Source organism: Oenanthe melanoleuca, chromosome 7 (assembly GCF_029582105.1).
Source record: "Oenanthe melanoleuca isolate GR-GAL-2019-014 chromosome 7, OMel1.0, whole genome shotgun sequence".
In the NCBI taxonomy this organism is placed as follows: Eukaryota; Metazoa; Chordata; class Aves; order Passeriformes; family Muscicapidae; genus Oenanthe; species Oenanthe melanoleuca.
In genome coordinates this window covers 948,469-967,552 of record NC_079341.1, presented here as the reverse complement: position 1 = coordinate 967,552, position 19,084 = coordinate 948,469, and the positions used below count along the sequence as shown (strand labels likewise).

Below are 19,084 nucleotides of genomic sequence, written 5' to 3'. Positions count from 1 at the left end.
CTTCCAGCCAGAGTCACTCTGTAGTTTGGGTGTGCAGATATTCCTCAGCCTCCTCCTGCTCACAGACTGCATCCCCTGGAGGTGGGGCTGGGCAGCTGGCTGCCCCAGCCTGAGGACATTCCCTAAAAGTCATCCCCTCTTCCCTTGGCTGCCCCAGCCTGAGGACATTCCCTAAAAGTCATCCCCTCTTCCCTTGGCTGCCCCAGCCTGAGGACATTCCCTAAAAGTCATCTCCTCTTCTCTTGGCTGCTCCCCAGCCTTGGCAGGGGTTTGGGATGGGCTAGGGATGCTCCCAGCGAGGTTTTCTCTCTTCCCTCCCTTCCAGAGTCAGAGTTCTCTCCATCTTTCCCAAAGCCGCATTTCATCCCTTTGGTCTCATCCCCAGGTTTTCCTGCTGCTGGAAGGATTTGGGAGCACAGAAGGATTTGGGAGCAGCGCTGCCAGGGCTGGGCTGGGCTCGGGGACCCTCAGCAGCGCCGGGACCTCCTCTTGGATAAACGGGCTCCAGAAATTCCTGCCGCTCACCACCGGCTGAACCCGGCGGGCTCAAAGGCGGCTGCTAAGCCCGAGCTGCCTGCATTATCCACGGGGATTGGGGGGGATTGCAGGAATTGCTCTCTGCTAGCGGGCAAGGAGGGATTTCTGGGTTTTTATATTCTTTTTTCCCCCCTTCAAACTCCAACATGTAATTGAAGAGTGAAATTCTGAAAGCTTGCTCAAGGACTCTGGGTATTTAATCGCCTTTAAAGTCCAGGAATTGCTCCCTGTTCCCTTCCTGATTTAATGGGAAACAGGTTTCTTGTTCCTGCAGGCACTCTGAAGCTGGTGACCATTGGATAATTGTGCCTTGATATAGCACAAATGCACCGTTCTGTCTGCACCTTCATCCTTCTAAATACAGCAACCCCCCCCCCCCCCCCCCCATTTTATTTTTTTCCCTTTAATTGCACTGAATTTGAAGAAGGAGTCCCTGGCGATGGCAGGGGACTGGAACAAGATGATCTTTAAAGTCCCTTTCTGTGATTCTATGATTCCAAACCCTTCCCTCAGGGCAGGGGAATGAATTAATTAAAAAATTGATTAAAAATACTCAACAGGACCTGCAATAAATCAGATAAAGAGCACCTGCCTGTGGCTTGTGCACACTGATGCTTTGGCTGTGCAATCCAGTCTACACAGGAAATGTTTTCCCCACTTCTGCTGTGCAGCAGCGAGATTTTGGGGTGGTTTTGTTTCACCCCCAAACATTTCCTTCTGCTACTGGAATCATTTAATTAAACGTGGGCAGAGGTTTGCTTTTTCCTCATGGGCATCCAGAAGACACCTGGCCCCTCTCTGTGTTCCCCAGCCAGAAGTCCTTTCCCACAGAGTCTGTAATTAGGTTGGATTTGCTCTGCTCCTGCTGAAGCCTTGCATTAGCACAGCCATGGAATGGGAATATATTCCCCATCCTCAGCAGGAACTGGCTTTGCCAGCTTGTGCTGCTGGGAAAAAGGCAGACTGTGCCTTCTTCACAGCCTGGGGAGCTGGGTTTTTCACCACAGTTCTTAAAATACATTCTCTGTTGCTCTCAGCCCTGGTTTTTCAGGCACCTCCAGAGCTCCAACTCCTTTCTCCTGCCTTGGCCCAGCTTCAGCCTTTTCTCCCATACCCAGGCAGAAAGTTCTTACATTCCTGGATGCACTCCTGCTATTGAACCTTTCCATCAATGACCACAGGATTTTCCTCCAGGGAAACAGGGTGAAACACCTCTCAGCCTCTCCCTGCCAGGAACTCCCAGTCCCTTTGACATCCCCTAGAATTTCACTCCACATGCTGCTTTTCCCAGCATTTTCGCTATCCCAGGGCAAATTTGCAGCTTATATCCACACATCACATCTAGGCAGGGGCAACAAATGAACTCTCAGGTCCCTGAGTGAGCTTCAGAGAATTCCCTAAGAGATCAATCCGACCTTAGGAGAAGGTTTCTACTCCACCCAGCTCCAAATACCTTCATAAATCCAGGATGTTTTGCTGGCACAGACTGAACTCCTGCCCTCAGTGTGCTCAGATTAATTTTGGACCCTTTTCTTCCCCCTGCAGTGCTCCCACTGCTATTCATCTAAAGCACAAAGCCTTGACTTGCTGCCCAGAGGGAAAAATTGCCTCTTCTTCCTTCCCTCACACCCAGCCATGGGCACACATCAGAGGAGCCACGAGGGAACCACCTCAAAATCCAGATGGATCACATTCCTTGCAGTACTATGACATTTTCATTGGGATTAACAGATTTCTGGCTGTAAAAACTTCCATGGCTAAAGCAGCAGGATCCACAGCACTGAGCTCAACCCTCCTCTCAGGTTTATGCCCCTGTGCCCACGGTGAGCTCACAGCATTCCAGGTGAGAGGATGCCTGGCACAGGGGATGGGATCATGCCTGAAGCAGCACCCAACCCCTCCAAACAAGGACTCTCCTTTAGCTGGATCACCCAGCAGTGGGAATTCACTCCCAGAAATCAGCTCCCCCAGCTCCTGGGAGCTGCAAGTGCCCTCCCAGCCAGGCTGGAACCCCCAAATCATGATCCTAGAACAACCACCACGCCCAAACTCTGCACACAAATGCAGGCTCCAGGGAGAGCTCAGAGCCCTTCCAGAGCCTGAAGGGGCTCCAGGAGAGCTGGAGTGGGACTGGGGACAAGGCATGGAGGGACAGGACACAGGGAATGACTTCCACTGCCAGAGGGCAGGAATGGATGGGATATTGGGCAGGAATTGTTCTCTGTGAGGGTGGGCAGGCCCTGGCACAGGGTGCCCAGAGCAGCTGTGGCTGCCCCTGGATCCCTGGGAGTGTCCCAGGGCAGGTTGGACACTGGGGCTGGAGCAGCCTGGAACAGTGGGAGGTGTCCCTGCCATGGCAGGGGTGGCACTGGATGGGAGGGGACCTCCCAGATCCTTCCAAGCCAAACCAATCCATGATTCCCATGAATCATGCTGGAGCAGCAGGGGACGCTTCACTGCTGAGGGAGTTGTGAGGATCCCAAGTTTTCCCTGCCACGAGCCCAGAGCTCAAGTGTGGCTGCCTCCCCTGTGGCCACAGGGCAATTCCAGGAGACACACGTGGAACAGATGGCTTTTGGATGGCTCAGGGGGCTCCAGAGTCAAGAAGGAAGCCAATGAGAGGGAAAATATTTGATGAAAAAGGCTGTGGAAGGTATAAAGGTGGAGCTGCTTCAACTGGAAACTCAACTGGTTTTTTGCAGGCACTTGTCAACATGCACCTGGGAGCCACAGGAACCTGGGAAACTCCAGGAACTTTTCCATGAACACCCCAACATGGACATGGGCATATTTTGCCCAAAAACCCACTCTGGAACCAAGACCCCCTTCCATGACACACCAGGAATCCAGCAGATGAAACATCCCGTCCCAGCAAAGGAAGGAAAGAAGATCAGCAGCCGAAACCTGGGTGATATTATAATTAACTTTTTTCTTTTATTTACACCACAAGAATAACAAGTTGTCATAATGTGGTACAAAATACTGGACTCCTAATAAAGTTGAAATTGAAGTCGGTACTGTCAGAGAAAGACACCATTGGCCAGTAAAAAAAAAAAAAAAAAAAAAAAGAAAAAGAAACAAAATCAAGAGAAAAGAGAAAAATAAAATAAAACCAAAATAAAATAAAAACAAAGAAAGAAATAAAAACACGAATGAGAAAAATATTCCAACTCCACCAATTTAAAAGAAAAGACCATCAGAAAATCGAGCACAAAGAATGCTACCATCACTGAAAGTAGGGTCCATACAAGAAGAGTGAAATTGTGTCTAAATTACAGCGTAAACCGGTAGCTGCTACCAATGGTGATGTCATACTGAGCATGTATAGGTATAAAGTAGAATATAATATAGTTACAACTTTTTGATACTACATATCTGTAATAAGCTCTCGGGTGAATAATGTTTCAACCCCTTCCCCCCCCCTCCCCGCCCCCACTTTTATATATATATTATATATATAAGTTTGTCATCCTCATAAATTGGAAAATAGCGCCTCCACTATGGAGCACAGAAAAAGTGTTAATTTATTTTCTTTCAATATGATACTTTTTTTTTCTTTTTCATCATCAATATCAAAGACAAAGTGAAGATGAGCTGAGAACGAGCCCAACTTCATGACAATGAAGAAACACGTTTTGCCTTTCGCTGTAAAGTCTCGTTTTTAAACCACAGTGTTGCACAGTACACGACTGCTTAAAGTGAAACCGAGCAATAATACATAATGTAAAAGTAATTTCTTAAAAAAGTTAACGCAGCTGTGCTGAAGAGTTAACTCTTTAAAGTCCTCCTCATCCATCCATCCATCCGTCCGGCTCCTCAGAATGAACGACTCCACGTGTTGACACAAGGGTTGCATCCAACCTCCCCACCCAGCCAAGAAATCAAAGCAAAAACACCAACCCAAAGGAAAAAAAAATAATAATAACAACAATAATAATAATGACACAGGCAGTTTACTTGGTGTGTTCGGCATAGTTTCCCTAAAAACACTGTTTCCACATAAATACAATAAACTCTATTATTGGTAAGTCACAAGTGCTAGATAAACTTCTTAGTTTTTCTTTTCTTCTTAAAATGAGAAATGTTTAAGCAGTCCTTTTTGTTTTTTATTTATTTACTCTTTTTAACAATAAAAAGCACAATTTCTTCTTATTAAGTTCAGTAAGACTCAAAAAAAAAAAAAAAAAAGAATTCCCACTCTCCTTCCTTGGTGTGTAGCTGTGTGGGTGAGTGTGTGTGACAACAACATCCCAACCTTTAGTCTCCGCCAATGCCACGAGAGGAAAATAAAAACAAAAAACCAATATAAAAACAAAGCAAAACAAAAATCAACCCAAAGAAACCCCAAACCACCTCTTATTTTTTAGTTTGTTTTTGTTTTTTTTCTCGTTATCGTTTTCAAAGCTGCCAAGTTTGGCGTGCAAAATCTGTATACAATATAAAGACATGCCAACCTTACAGACCATGCAACCTCAAGGTGTAGGAAACTTAAAAAAATATATTCATATATATTTATATATATATTTATATATATCAATGCCCGTAAAAGAACGTGGGCCCAAAAAAGTTTACAAAAGGAAGAATGGAATGAATACATGACCATGACTAATAAAAAAAAGGAATGTTTTGTATCGAAAGTAAAAAAAAAAAAACCAAAACCAAACAAACAACAAAACAAACCAAAACAAACAAAAAAACCCCCAATGGTTACTTGTGTACTGCAAACTGGGCCTCACTTCACTGTAAAGAGGATTGAAAGATGCTCCTTTTCTTCCCAAGCAGGTACAAAGGATGCCCTGGGCAGCACGTGCTGGGATGTGGGAGCATCCCGGGCTCCCACCCCACTGGCACGGCCGTCCCGTGGCAAAGTCATCTGAAATAAAGAAGCTAAATGGCTCAAAAAGGTAAAAAAAACCCTGGAGAGCCTCAAAACGAGGGCTCCCTCCCCTCTCTCCGTGCTGCACTGGGTCCAGAAAGCATCCCCAGGGAAGAGCATCCCCAGGGAAGGTCACAGCCCAGGGAAGAGCATTCCCAGGGAAAAGGGGGATGCTGCAAAACAAATCCACATCGCCGGGAGTTTGGAGGAGACAAGCTCTGTAGTCTTGGGAAAAATCTTCCCATCCCGGCAAAAAGCTGAGGGAAAGGATGGAAAGGAAGGACGGAAGGAAGGAGGGAAGGTGGCATCCCAACAAGTTCCTCTGGGTTTTCCAAAGGAAAGCACGGTCGGCCGGCGGCTCCCAGGAATGCAAAAAAGAAGGAAAAGGCTTTGCCATGACCGGGAAGAGAAATGTCAAAAACTTTGCGGGGAAGAGCTGACAACACAAAGGGAGGTGTAAACACGGGCACTGCCCACGGCACAGGGAGCAAAACCCCACGTCAGTCACCAAATTCGGCAGCCAGACGGATCTGAGATCGCAGCAGCAGTGTGGTCGGATGGAGGAAAACCCCAAACCACAACATCCCCAGGTACGCGGTGCTCTCACACGGGGGGATTTTTCAGGATATGCCGAGGATGGGCCTTGCCACCGGGGCTTTTTGGGGTTTTAGAATGTACTTGGGTATGCACAACTCAAATACTGTAGTGTCTGGTTTTGAAACTGCGCTAGAAATCGAGGAAGAAAACAAAAGCCTCCAGCGTGGCGTCACGCTCCCGATTCCTCCCGCCAGCAAGTCCTGAACGGAACGAAAGCGGCTGCTTCGAGAACTGGAAAGAAGACAAGTTACTGGAAGCAACCCCGCCAGCCACCGTGGGAACAAGATAAAAGAAGGAAGGGTGGTTAGGGAGAAGCTGTGCTGGGGAGAGGGATGTGCTGTCCTACACTGCTGGAGGAAGGCGCACCGGGAGCGCCGTCCCTGTGAAGACGCTCCGCTCTCCCACCCGGCATTCCCGGGAGGCAACGACCTCCTCGGGGTGGGAGGCGAAAAAAAATGCCTCCAAAACCCCTCCCAGCGCCGGGAAGAAGAAGAGGGGAGAAAAAGAGGGAGAGAGGAGGTGGGGAGTTTGCGGGCATGTCCAGTGGAGAGAAAACGCCGGCGGTCCTGGAGTGTCCAAGGAGCCTTCCCGAGGGCAGGCAGTGCCAGGAGCCACGGGCCGGACAAAGGCATCGCCCACTGAATGCTACCAGGTAAGAAAATTCCTTATTTTCTTTACATAGCTACTACAAGAGAGCTGAGGAAATATACAGTTGGCAGAATTGGTACAACAAAAGAGCCCATTGCGGTCCCTCATCCTCCTCGGTAAAACACGCCCTTTCCCAGAAAAAAACAAACTCTGTCGGTCTGCCCACAGTTCCTTACATCTGCAGAAAGCTGCTCACTGTACAAAAGAGTTGAGGAAAAGGAGAGAAAACAATACAGAAAATAAAATTAAAAAAAAAAAATTAAAGAAAAAAAAAAGGAAAATCCATGTAATTATAAGCAAGAAAAGAGGGAGGAAGAAAGGTTTAGATGCTATTGCCGTTCGGAAAGGCAACCTGCCAAATGGAAAAGAAATATCAGAGTCACACAAACAAGGCGTCCGGAGGGTTTCAGGAAATATCCATATAAAAATTAACAGCAAATTCAGCATCTTTGCTATAAAAAACTCTTTTTTTTTTCTCGTTTTTGTTAGAAAAGGATCACAACTAAAAATCTTAAATTAAAATACAAATGTTTAGGGTAGTTGCCCAGTGGCTAAAGTGTTGGCTTTCTGAAAAACTTCCCAACCTGTCGCCTGAAAAGTCCTCGAGTTTCAACCTGGATCCTTTTCCAAAAGCACCTTTGACCTTGTTACAATTCCCAAATCTGTCCCTAGGGAGCTTCCAATGGCTACTGTTAGAGTATGCATTTATTACATATATTTTTTTTCTTTTTTCTAGAAATGCATCATAAATATTTTTCTCAATAATTCATAGGAATCTGGTTTCTAAGCTTGGAATACATTTGGAATATACATTATACACATATATATATTTATACCTAACAATTTAAGCAATATCTCATGCTAGTTGCTTTTAATAAAAAGCATTCCAGTCTTAAAACCTGCATTTGTGTCTAATACATGCTTCAACAACCAAATTGATAAGTTCAATTACTAGATAATGTAGAAGAGAGAGAAAACATTTGAAAATTGGTTGTTAAAAATGGTTGAATTTCAAAGACCCAACAGTATTTGCCACTTTTTTGGCAACTACCTTAATTTTTTTCCTTTTTTTTTTTTTTTTTTTTCTTTTTTCCTTTTCTTTTTTTCTCTGAAACATCAATGAAAGAAAACAAAACAAATCCAAACTTGTCGACAGTTTTTGGAGACGCTCTGTTCAGCTGATGCCTGCTTCCCACCATCATGCCAGCATAAGCCAAAAAGTCTTCCTTCCTGATGGCAGTCCTTGGCTTTCCCAACCAGAGGAAAAATATTCAGGAACTGCTGTGTTCTTTGTGTGGGCTTTTTTTTCTTTTTTTTTTTTTTTTTTTCTTTTTTTTCTTTTTTTAATTAATTTTTACTTAAGGCATTGTTCCTCAAACTTCAGAAAATCCAGCTGCACCAAATCCATCAATTAAAAAAAAAGGCACAAACTCATCTTCAGATGGCTTTGGAGACAATAAAGCCGACTCCATCTGGGCTACCGTTCCCCCCCCCTTCTGCTTCCCTTTCCTTTAGGTGTCAGATGAGTCCCTCGTTCCCTGTCCCTCCCCATTAAAAATTCACCATCATCTCCCAATCTTGTCCCTGTTCCGACAAGAGCTGTCGTTGACTCACAGGCAGGCAAGAGCCATTTCCAAATATCCAAGAAAAGAAAGTACACGATGGGTTGAGTGGTTCAAGCGGAGATTGCTCAGTTGTGGGTAATCAACTTTGTAAGCACCAGTTTTACGTTAAGGTTTGTTTGATTTGTGTTGCTGAATCTTTGATTTCTTTGTTATTCTCGTGTTTTGTTTTTGTTTTCTTTTTGCTTTTGGCAACTCTGCCAAAGACTTCCCGGGCGTCGTTCCTCTTTCCGCTCCTGGTGAGGACCAGAGGAAGAGTGCCCAACGTGTCGGTCCTTTGCAGCTCTTCACCAGTGTGTTTTTTTCGGCAAAAAGAGACTCAAAGATGCGGAAAGATTTGTTTTTTTGTGTCGCTTGCTTTGCTTTACACCTGGCTGTCCTTCCGTGTTCGGGAAATAACCGTGACAGGACGCAGGAGTAACAAGAGAAAGCTTCTTGGCAGAGCTTCAAGACGAAGACGAACAGACAGGAGAACTCCAGCTCGAAGGTGGGTGCTACAGGGGAGGCTCCTCTTCCATGGGCTCGTCCTCAGGTCTGAGGGATTGTGCAGGCAGGGCGGGAGAAGGAGGGGAGAGAGAAAAGCGTTGGGCATGACACAGTTGGGCAATTCGTGGTGCCAAGTCTCATTTCCTATGTTCCCACCACCTTCCCACTCAGCCAGCTGGGATCACCTGGAATTAAACTCGCCACCAAGAAGGGTTTTTGGACAATCTCACTTGGGCATAAACATTTTTCTCAGCAAAATAAATTCCTTTTTGTGGTCCAAAGCCGTGCTTGGAGCAGAAGGCTCAGGCACAGGGTGCACGCACAGAGCTTATAGCTCTGCTGCTCTCCTGCAGCCCGGGAGGGTTTTGGGAACCCACCACAGAGGACAGGGGATGTGGGGGATGCAGTAGCAGTGACTGAAAGGAGAGGATTAACCTGCAAGGCTGCTCCTCCTGTCTGGGCAGACCTGGAAATGTGATGGGAAACCACTGACCTCTTCTCCGCCGGCTTCACGCCCACTGACAGCGATGCCATGGCCGTCACTGTCTCCGCCTCCTCGTTCTCACACTTCTGGGCCTCCACCAGGGAATATCCCACCGTGGAGGCGAAACGCTGCAGGGAATGCCAGTACTTGCCTGGGGGACAGGTGACAAAAGGGCCATCAGGGCACCATTCCAGCTCCTGCTTTCCCAAACCTGGCCACCGGCTCGGAACTGCCCAGGGAAAGCTCATCTGATCCATACTATCACTTTAAGGGCCTTAGGTGCTCAAGAAACAATTCCTTTCCCACTTCAAATCTCTCAGAAAATTCTAGACCCAAGGACAAATGCAGCTGGAAATGTCTCTCTACCAAAAAGTGCAGGAGAGGGAAGGACGCAGTCCAGATCTGGATCCCGCTGCTAAGTGCTACGTGTTTTCAGTGGGAAAGCCCCTGAAGACTAAAAAAGTCCAAGGTGTATTTAGAGCCATTAATGTTGGAAAAGACCTCCAAGATCACCATGTCCAAGCTTCAATCTCCAATGTATTTTTTTATGTCAGCAGTTTGACACCCTTTTGCATTGGGAAGAGCACAGGGAAGGCCCCAGAGGAAAGAATTTCCGAGTATTTCTCCAGGCAAGGTTCAACGCAATTATTTTAAACTTCTTGGTTAAATAAACCTAAAATATCAGCAACTGTCAGCAAAACTCATAGAATATCCCTTCCCTTGGAAGGGACCTAGAGGGATCATTGAGTCCAACTCCTGGCCCTGCCCAGGACATCCCAAGAATCCCAGTCTGTGCCTGACAGCCTGCTTCATTTCCACGCCTATCTACTTCTAATTAACGGGTGCCACAACACCCAACAAGACTTGTGTTATGCAGAGATACTTAATTGCTTTTGAAGAAGTGAGAGCACCCTCTAATGGCAGGACTGTCTGCCCCTTACAGTGATTTTAGAGATTTTAATTATTTTTGGGTTAACATCTGAACTGGATCATCCTGAAGGTCTTTTCCAACCTAATCCGTGCTCTGATTCTGTAATTCCCCCTGAAGGGCTGAGGCCTTGATGGGCATGGCTCCATCCACAGTAACACCAGTTTGTGGCTGCACCAACCCAGTTCAGGGTGCAGTGGCCACCAGGAAACTGGGAGATGGGAGCAGAGAGCTGGCAGAATGATGGAGAAGCCCAAGGGGTGTCCCCCAGGGAAGCAGCTGGTTCGGTGGGGCTGTACTCACTGTGGATCTCGATGACTTTCTCCATGGAATGCACTGCATTAGCATTTGCTCTCTGCTGGAAAACCTTCTCCGGAAGAGGGTCAAGCTGGAGAGAGAGAGGAACACCAAAGGCATGTTACCATTGAATCCCAGAATGGTTTTGGTGGGAAGAGACATTAAAGCTCATCCCATTCCATCCCCTGCCACGGGCAGGGACACCTCCCACTTGTCAGTTCTGCAGTGGGAACACGCCTGTGCCATCCCAGGGAAAGGCCTGACAGCACTGCTGGAGGAATGCTTTAGGATTTATTTGATTTCCTTTAGAAAAACCCAAGAAGAGGAGACACCTCTGCCCTCCCAGGTTCGCCACTAATGAATGAATTCATCCCAAACCTGCAAGGAGGGCTGTCCAAAACAAGAGATGTCCACTGCTGGTAACTGTGCTGAAAACAGCACTCAAGGCCCAACCAGGGATGTTCCCCAGCAAAGAACAGCTGGAGTTAAATAGTTAAAAATATCTATGGCAAAGTTTAATTTCTGCTCAAAGCCAAGAGAAGCTGCAGCCAAGACTGCTCTTATGAGCACATGGTAGCCATTCCATAGGTACTTCACGGGATGCTGCACTCCAGATTCAGTAATTATGGATTGCACTTTTTATTAATTCTCCACTCTAAAAATAGTTCTGCTCCAAATTAATTTCTGTACAACATTAAGTGAAGGCAAAATCAATTCCTAGATGAGTCTCTGAGCAAGAGCTTTCCAAGGCCTCTTGGTTGACACTGAGACAAAGCACGTTCCTGATTCCGCAGCACACTCCTCCTCCTGAAATAACACTCACAAACAGCCTGTGGAAAAGGCAGAAAAGCCTGGCCATGAGGCACCTGGTTGTCATCACCTTCTTATTTGAAGGGTAGAGACTGGTGATGTCCACGATGGACTGAGCAGAGTCATGGGAGAGGAACAGTGCCTGACTGGTCTGGACTGCCATCAGCAGACCTGGGAATCATGGAATGCCGGGGGGTGAAGGAATCTTCAAATTCATCTCATCCCACCCCTGCCATGGGCAGGGACACTTCCACTGTCCCAGGCTGCTCCAAGCCCCAGTGTCCATCCTTGCCTTGGACACTGCCAGGGATCCAAGGGCAGCCACAGCTGCTCTGGGCACCCTGTGCCAGGGCCTGTCCACCCTCACAGGGAACAATTCCTTCTCAAAATCCAAAAAACTCTGCCCTCTGTGATTAAAATGAATTAAAACCATTCTCCCTTTTCCTGTCCCATCAGGACCTTGTTCAGTTCCTGTCCAGCTCTCTTGGAGCTGCTTCAGGCACTGGAAGACTTCTCCCTGGAGCCGTCTCCAAGCTGAACAACCCAAACTCTCTCAGCCTGTATCAAAGTCTCTCCTTGCACCAAACCCACCTCTTACTTCCACTGAAGCCCTGTGAGCTTTGCACAGTTTCGCTAGCACGGCAGTGCAGGTCCATTCCCCAGCCCTGAGCCCCTCCCCAGAGCAGTGATCAGCTGCACAGCCCCAGCTCTGGTTTAATTTCCTGGCAGCTTGGAAAGGAGCTGGCTCCTGCGCTCGCCCCGTGCTCCTCCCGACGCAGGAGTTTTGATCTCTGCCGGTGGACAGCGGTGCTCGGGGGGCTGGCAGCGCTCCCCTCATTTCCTACCAGCCCCAGTGGAGCTCCAGGACGGCTCCTGAGACAGCCCAGCTCCCTGCAGCCTGCCCTGGCCACAGCTGCCTGTCCATGTGTGTGCAGGCAGGATCCTCCGACACGCTGTAGATCAAACCGCATCAAAGGGCCGCTCACAGAGCTGCAGCCGCTCCCCCCCGACTCCCTTCCCTTCAAAAGGTTCGAGGAAAGACCTGGATAAAACCAGCATTTCCTGCTTTCTGATGTGTGGGTAAGCCAGGGAATATTACCCTATCTGCACAGCCCACCTAGGACCAGTGAGAGCAGCTCTGTGTTTAAGCGTCCTTGTAGCCCTGATTAAAATAATCAATGTTTTTTACCTTTAAGGATCATCATTCCCTCTGCTCAATGAAACCACTCAGACAGCTCACAACACCCAAGGTACCTTGAGTCCTGAGCCTCACACTCCTCCTCGATCCTAGGAGCACAGTGACCAGGAGGAATGACATCCTCCAAGTGTTATTCCCACATTCAAAGTGCATCTTGCACCCACAGTTGGATGGAGCCAGATGAATTGTCTGTGGTGACCGCTAAAAACAGATGGGTGCTACAATAAACATCTCACAGAATCCCAGGACAGTCTGGCTTAGAAGGGACCTTAGAGCTCATGCAGTCACACCCCCTGACATGGGCAGGGACAGCTTCCACTATCCCATGTCACTCCAAACCTCATCCAATCTGGTCTTGGACACTTCCAGGGATCCAGGGGCAGTCACAGCTTCTCTGGGCACCCTGTGCCAGTGCCCCACCACTGGAATGTCCCTGTTTCCATGCTGGTGTGGCAGCTGCCTCCCGAGTTTTCAGCTGTTCTGAGGGCTGAGTGCAGGCTGGAGCCATTCCCCGTGCCCAGAGCTTTTTCAGAACAGCCTGGCCATGCAAAAGTAGCAGGATGCTCCCTGGAGAGCTGGGATGCTGGATGATGGAAACAAGTGCTTCCGATGGATCCTAGCTGATTTCTCTCCTGGCCTGGCCAGTCCAGCCTCCCCCTTAATGCTGAGTATGGATACTCCAAGACGGAGCACTTCTCCAACAGGCTGGAAATCAAACTGCTCCACACGTCCACGCAGATCCAAACTCCCTGTCCGTCTCCCCAGACACCTGATGGTCACTGAAGCACAACCCTCCCAGAAATCAGCTCCCACTGGAGACAGACCCACTGCTTGGCTCCTCTGGTGCTGCACCTCAGCCCAAACTAACTGTACTCAGAAGCCCTCAAACATGGTTTGCACCATGGTGCACCAGGGGAGGTTTAGCTTGGATATTAGGGAAAATTCCTTCACTGGAAGTATGCTGAGTCAGGCTGCCCAGGGCAGTGGTGGAGTCAGCATCCCTGAAGGGATTTCAAAGGTGGGTAGATGTAGTGTTCCTTCTTTCATCCCACTGACTAAAAGTGGGGGGGAAAAGGCAGAAAAGGTGGAGTATCTACAGTTTTCTCTGTAGGAAAATACCCTGAGCTCATCAGAATCCAACATCTTGCTGTACTTCTCTGTCTGGCTCTTATCTTGCAACCATCCCCCCTAACCTTTCTGGCCAATTTCTCCGACACAGCCAAGTCTTTTCCGACAGAACTCTGTGCAGAAAATAGGAAATACAAGTCCAAGGAAAAAATCCAGCTGCAAACCACGTTAAGCAAGCTGCCCCATGCAACAGGCACAGGCTGTAGGACTAGAGAGGGGGGCAAAGAGAAGGGAAGGCTTGCACAAAAAATTCTGAAATTAAAAGAGCTGTTTTCCAAAGAGCGCAAAGCAAATTACTGGGAGAAAGAACAAACCCAAAAAAAATCATTCTTAGCTGCTTCCCTCATCACACAGACTGCAAAGCACAGGTGGTTTTTAAGCACAAAACAAACACTCTTTAAAACACCAAGTGTCAGAAGGACACGAAACCCTGACAGCAACTTGGCCCAGGGGAGGATGAGACGCCCCAGCCCAAGGGGGAAGGAGGTTTTGGGGGTGCCTGTACCTCATTTCCCAGCAGGGCAGACACACAAGCCTCTGAGGCGTCGCAGATGGCGGTGAGGTCGTGGCCACCCTCGAGGGCCAGCACGACGCGGCCCCCGGCCAGCCCCATCAGCTGCTTCGTCAGGTACCCGAAGCCTGCAACGAGGGAACAGAGCAAATGCAGCAGAAGGGCAAAGGTGGCGGCTGGAATCAGGCTCCTGGCGGAGGATCAAAGAATTAGGGAGAGGAATTACATCACATTAAAAAGCCAGCGGGGATTTGAAAGGGCTTGGCGCATAACACGAGCCAGGTTGGGCTTTTTCATTCCAGCCTCCTGGGATGGATCCATGTGTCCCCTACCAGCTGAGAGCATCACCATCCTCCCCTTGCCACCCCTCAGCACCCCAAATTAAAGCCAGCAGCCAACATGGAAGCAGGGAAAGGGGTGGATTTCTGCTGGATGTTGCTTTGAGGGAGGGAGGAGGAAGGGGAATAGGCGCAGTTTGGGTCGGGATAGCAGCAGAGCAGTGCCCCAGAGAGATTTAGGTTTGACATCTCATTCTCAGCAGACGGCTCTTCCCGTCCATAATATGCTATAAAAATTCCAGGGGCACGCGGCACTTTGATCAGATGACACACAATACATTTCTGCCCCCTTTAAACAAAACAGAACCAAGCGGCGAGGATTTAAAAAATGTGTCCTCAAAGCAACCTTCCCCTTCCAGGAGAAGGGAAAAAAAAAAAAAAAATCAAGAAGCTAAACAAAGGAAAACCCAGGGAATTTCTACCCTCCATCCCCACTCCCTGCTTTCTGCTTTGGAGTGAACGCCTTTGCGAGTGGGCAAATTAACAAATTAACAGGCAGTGAAAAACACCCACTGCCGAGCCCATAACTGGCTTTGTGAGAGGAGCAGAACATGGCAAATTTAACCAGCAGGTAAACAAAACCTTCCTTTTCCCAAGTGTTTCTGGATATCTCAAAGAACTTGTCTCCTGTAAACCTACTTCACTTTATTCTTATATAAAGTTTATAGGTTCAGCTCCCTTACGAGGTTTTAAAGTTCACTGCAGAGAACAACTTTTTTCCTGGCTGGAAGAAACTTTTAAAAAATAATAATAAAACCCTTTTTTGCAAGAAAAACTGTCCTCTGGATTCATTTGAATGAAACAGTGCCAGGTAAACTCCATAAAACCTGGGGTGGGGGGAGATTTCAGTGCATCTCCCAAAAACATACCAGACTCAAAGCAAAAAGGAGGGTTTGTGCGTGTCTGTAATTAATTCAGAGGTGGAGAGCAGAAATATTCAGCTCAAAATTTTAATAAGGTATCCTGGAGGAAGAAATGGATTTGTGGTAGCAACAAGAGTGTTTACAGCTGGTAAGGCCTTTTCTGCAATATTATATTAATGCCAGCATAACTCTCTAAATCAGCAGAGATGTAACTACAAATAAATTACACAATATTACATATTAAATATTTCAAAGTTGAAATATGCAATGCTTAAAAAAAGAAATAAATTAAGGCTTCAACCAGGCCAAAATGTGCATTATAAAAAGCTAAATGCCATGAAAATTCACAGAAAAATGATGGAAGTTTTGCTATTGAAATGAAAGATCTGCAATAGATCCTGCAAAGTAAAATCTGGGAACACTCCCCGTTAATCCCAAGAACAGCAACAGAAGTAAAGCCCCCACTTACATTTTGCTGACAGATTATATCCTCCAAGGGGTGTGGGGTGCCCTTCCACAGCATCGAAACCAGATGACACCAGCACAACATCTGGGGCAAACTCGTTGGCAATGGGCATCACTACTGTCCTGCAACACAGAATATCCACAGCACACGTGTTAGGGAGGCTCCTGAGCAAAGGCAGAGGTGCTCCAACCCTCTCACCAAACCCTTACTCCATGGTAGCAAAGCCCATCTCTTTCCCTATTTTTAGGAGAGCCAGGCTGGAAGAACTTGCACTCTGTGGGATTTCCTCCACCTTGTCTTTTGAGCAGGGAAATGAGTTGTCACCCCTTGTGCTGCCCATTTGGGATTATATCCTGATTTACATACATGGGAATAAGGGTAAAGTAAGAGGGCATCTGGCACAGGCTGCAAAACTACCTGGGAAACCTCACCCCATGGCATTATCTCCAAGTCCTCCCTCAAAACATCTCCTCTAGGCTTTGCTAAGTGATTCCTTCCTCCCTTGCTGCACTTCTCATTTCCCACAATGAAAGGCTGGGAGTGTCCCATGGGGCAGAACAGCTTTAGAATGCAAATATCTCACCCAAATCCACCTCTGCCAATGCTGCTTTCCCATCCAATCCACCTCTCACAATGCCAGTTCCCCATCCTCTGATGTTTTGTTCACTAAGAAATGTATGGAATTGCTCAGCATCCCTATCCTATTGATGGTCAAAGTTGTATTTAAGTGAAACAAGGCATTTGTTCTGGGGTTTCTCATCAAAAGGCCTTTTTATTTCTCCTCAAAACCTACACGAGGTTGCAAACATCCCATTCCCCACATCAAGACACACTTCCCAAATTATGTTTTTTCCACTGTAACTGCACCTATTGAATTCTGGATGTATCCCTAGGGCAACCTGACCCATAATTTTCCCACTTCCCCATCCTAGGAACAGCCACCAGCCAGGATAACTTTCTACAGCAGGAACTGAAGTTATTTTACCCGCACCCCAAAGCATGGATCTGTAAATATCTTTGCACACATGAGAACCTCACACTTTATTGAGTTGAGTCTTTATATGATGCTCTAAAAACAGAGCCCAGGGGGGCCTGTTGAGTGCTGAGATGGCTCAAGTGCTATCAGGATGCTCATAAAAGCTCCCAGTTTTTGCCACGAGGATATTAAACAGCCACGAGACATCTGCCAGAGTCAGCAGCTCGTGACATCCAGCTGAGCTTATTTTTAACGGGGCATCAACCTCTGCCAGGCACTGAGCAAATCCATCCCCAAGTCTGCACTGCCACCAGAGCAGGGACAGGCACCCAGATATCAAACCCTCCCCCCACCTCCCAGCTTTATTCTTTCCCAATTTTTGCCACAGCAGCCCCAGAGCCTCCTGCAGTTGCTGCAGATCTCTGTGCACAAACAAAAGGGAAATAATTTTCCCTTAATCCGCACAAAATCCCAACAAGGAATTTGAATTTTCTCCTCTAATGACGTGATTGCCCATCTTGATTTTGCCCTGGGGGGATGATTCCGTGAGGAAGACAAAAGCACAGTTCTGGCTGGTGACTTAACAGTTTGGTGGAACCCACAGAAATTTTTAGAAGGAGCCACCTCCCTCCTCAAGGCCTGAAGCAGCAATTCCAGAGCAAGTGCAGCAGCCGAGGGTTTATTTTCCCTGAGCTCTGAAGTGCTGCTGAGCTCTTTCCTTCCTAAGCCAAGGAAAACTGCTCAAATCATCAGATTTATTCCCCCCTCTCCCTGAGTTCTGACGCAGTGGGAGCTCTGGGATCTCAGGCAAAGTGTGGGATCACCAGAGCCAGCCCAAACCTGCACCCCCAAGGTGTGGGGATGGCCCATCAGCACTGAGCAACCCTTGGGATCACAGATCCACGGGGATTCTCAGCCATGAGCCTGCACATGGAGCACAGAACGGCTGGGAAGGTCCTTAAAGACCATCTCATCCCAACCCCTGGCACCCCTGGGTGCCCAATCCTGCCAATCACAGAGGCTCCTGGGGCAGCTGCTGACCCTCAGCTGGAGGTGGCTGTGGGTGACAGTGACAGAGTGAGCCCTCCAGCACAGCCACATGGCCCCCAGGGCTAACCCTGAGCCCTGCCAGGAGCAGTTCTAGGAGAGGAAAAGTCCTTCCTAATTCCAGCAGGACACCAGCATTCCAAAGCCACAGCCCCAGCTCTGTCTGATGCTCTCCATTGATGTAAAACTTGATCCAGAAGGGTCAGAGCCAGCACTCCCTCACCTTTGCCTTTTTAATTGTAAAAGAAAAAATGACAAAAATCTGGTGTGTTTCTGAGATTCCGTCTGTGGACAATGTTTTGGACACATCTCATCCAGCTTTTAGCTTTTTAATTTTCCCTTGTCCACAGATAAAACCAGCCCCTTTGCTCAGATCCACCCCAGTAAAGCCAAACCCCATAGAGGAAACAAAGATTAAACTGCAAAAAAACCCCGTGGCTTTGCCCTGCTGATGAGACTATAAAAAAGCCAGAAATTCAAATTATCACCCAGGAGATAAGCAGTTCTGCCTGGAATTAGATCTTTCAAGGAATGGCTGAGGTGGCTGTAAAGTTATTCACTGAGGAATGAATATTTCTAACACTGAATATTCATTGAATCTATGCAGAATTTTTTAAAAAACAAGAAAACTTAAATTTCCCAAATTTCAGAGGCTTTTTTTACTTGCTTAAAATAAATGAAATCTTTTTATTTGCCTGGTTACAGCTGAGTTGAACAGCGCTACACAAGAGCAAACTAATGGCTGCAACCAGCAAAACCTCCCCATTGTGTTCTGCAATCTCTTGGGAGAGAGGAAACAAAAATAAATGCAATTTTAGATCTATTTTCCAGAAGGCTGAATGAACAATTTTTAGCCTGGCATTAGCCAATTCCTCAATTAAATGCCTAATAAATGACAGGCAGATGAAACATTCCTACAGAGGATTATTTTGGGCTTTAAATGCTCAATTGCAGCGAGTAAATTGGTTAAACTTAGAAGGTTGAACACTTTTTTTAGAGACTTTTTCCCCCTCTTGGCCACATTTATGTTTTATATATATTTTTATATGTGCTATGTATATATTTATATATGTTAAGTGTATATATTTATATTATGGATACATTTATATATTATATCTATTGATACATTTTGTATTTCATATGTATCATTTGTGTATTTCTATATATGTTAAGCATATATGGTTTTATACACGTTATATATTTTATATATATAAACTGAAAATGTTATCCACTGCTCCTCAGGCTAACCAGCTTCCCGAAAATTCCGGTCTT

The 19,084-nt window shown here is 47.0% G+C and overlaps 1 protein-coding gene and 1 pseudogene across 6 annotated transcripts in view; both read right to left on the bottom strand.

Moving 5' to 3' along the window:
- Window positions 1-521: 521 nt before the first annotated feature.
- On the bottom strand, window positions 522-7,860 carry LOC130255602 (uncharacterized; annotated as a pseudogene).
- Window positions 3,447-19,084, bottom strand: part of HDAC4 (histone deacetylase 4) — a 171,798-nt gene continuing 156,160 nt past the window's right edge. For all 6 annotated transcript variants that reach the window (XM_056496075.1, XM_056496077.1, XM_056496076.1 and 3 more), the window contains 5 exons: window positions 15,793-15,911; window positions 14,117-14,250; window positions 10,482-10,566; window positions 9,260-9,401; window positions 3,447-8,814 (listed from right to left, as the gene is read on the bottom strand). In XM_056496075.1, coding sequence (XP_056352050.1) covers window positions 8,775-8,814; window positions 9,260-9,401; window positions 10,482-10,566; window positions 14,117-14,250; window positions 15,793-15,911 — 520 coding nt within the window. In that variant the 3' untranslated portion in view covers window positions 3,447-8,774. The remainder of the gene's footprint in view (window positions 8,815-9,259; window positions 9,402-10,481; window positions 10,567-14,116; window positions 14,251-15,792; window positions 15,912-19,084) is intronic.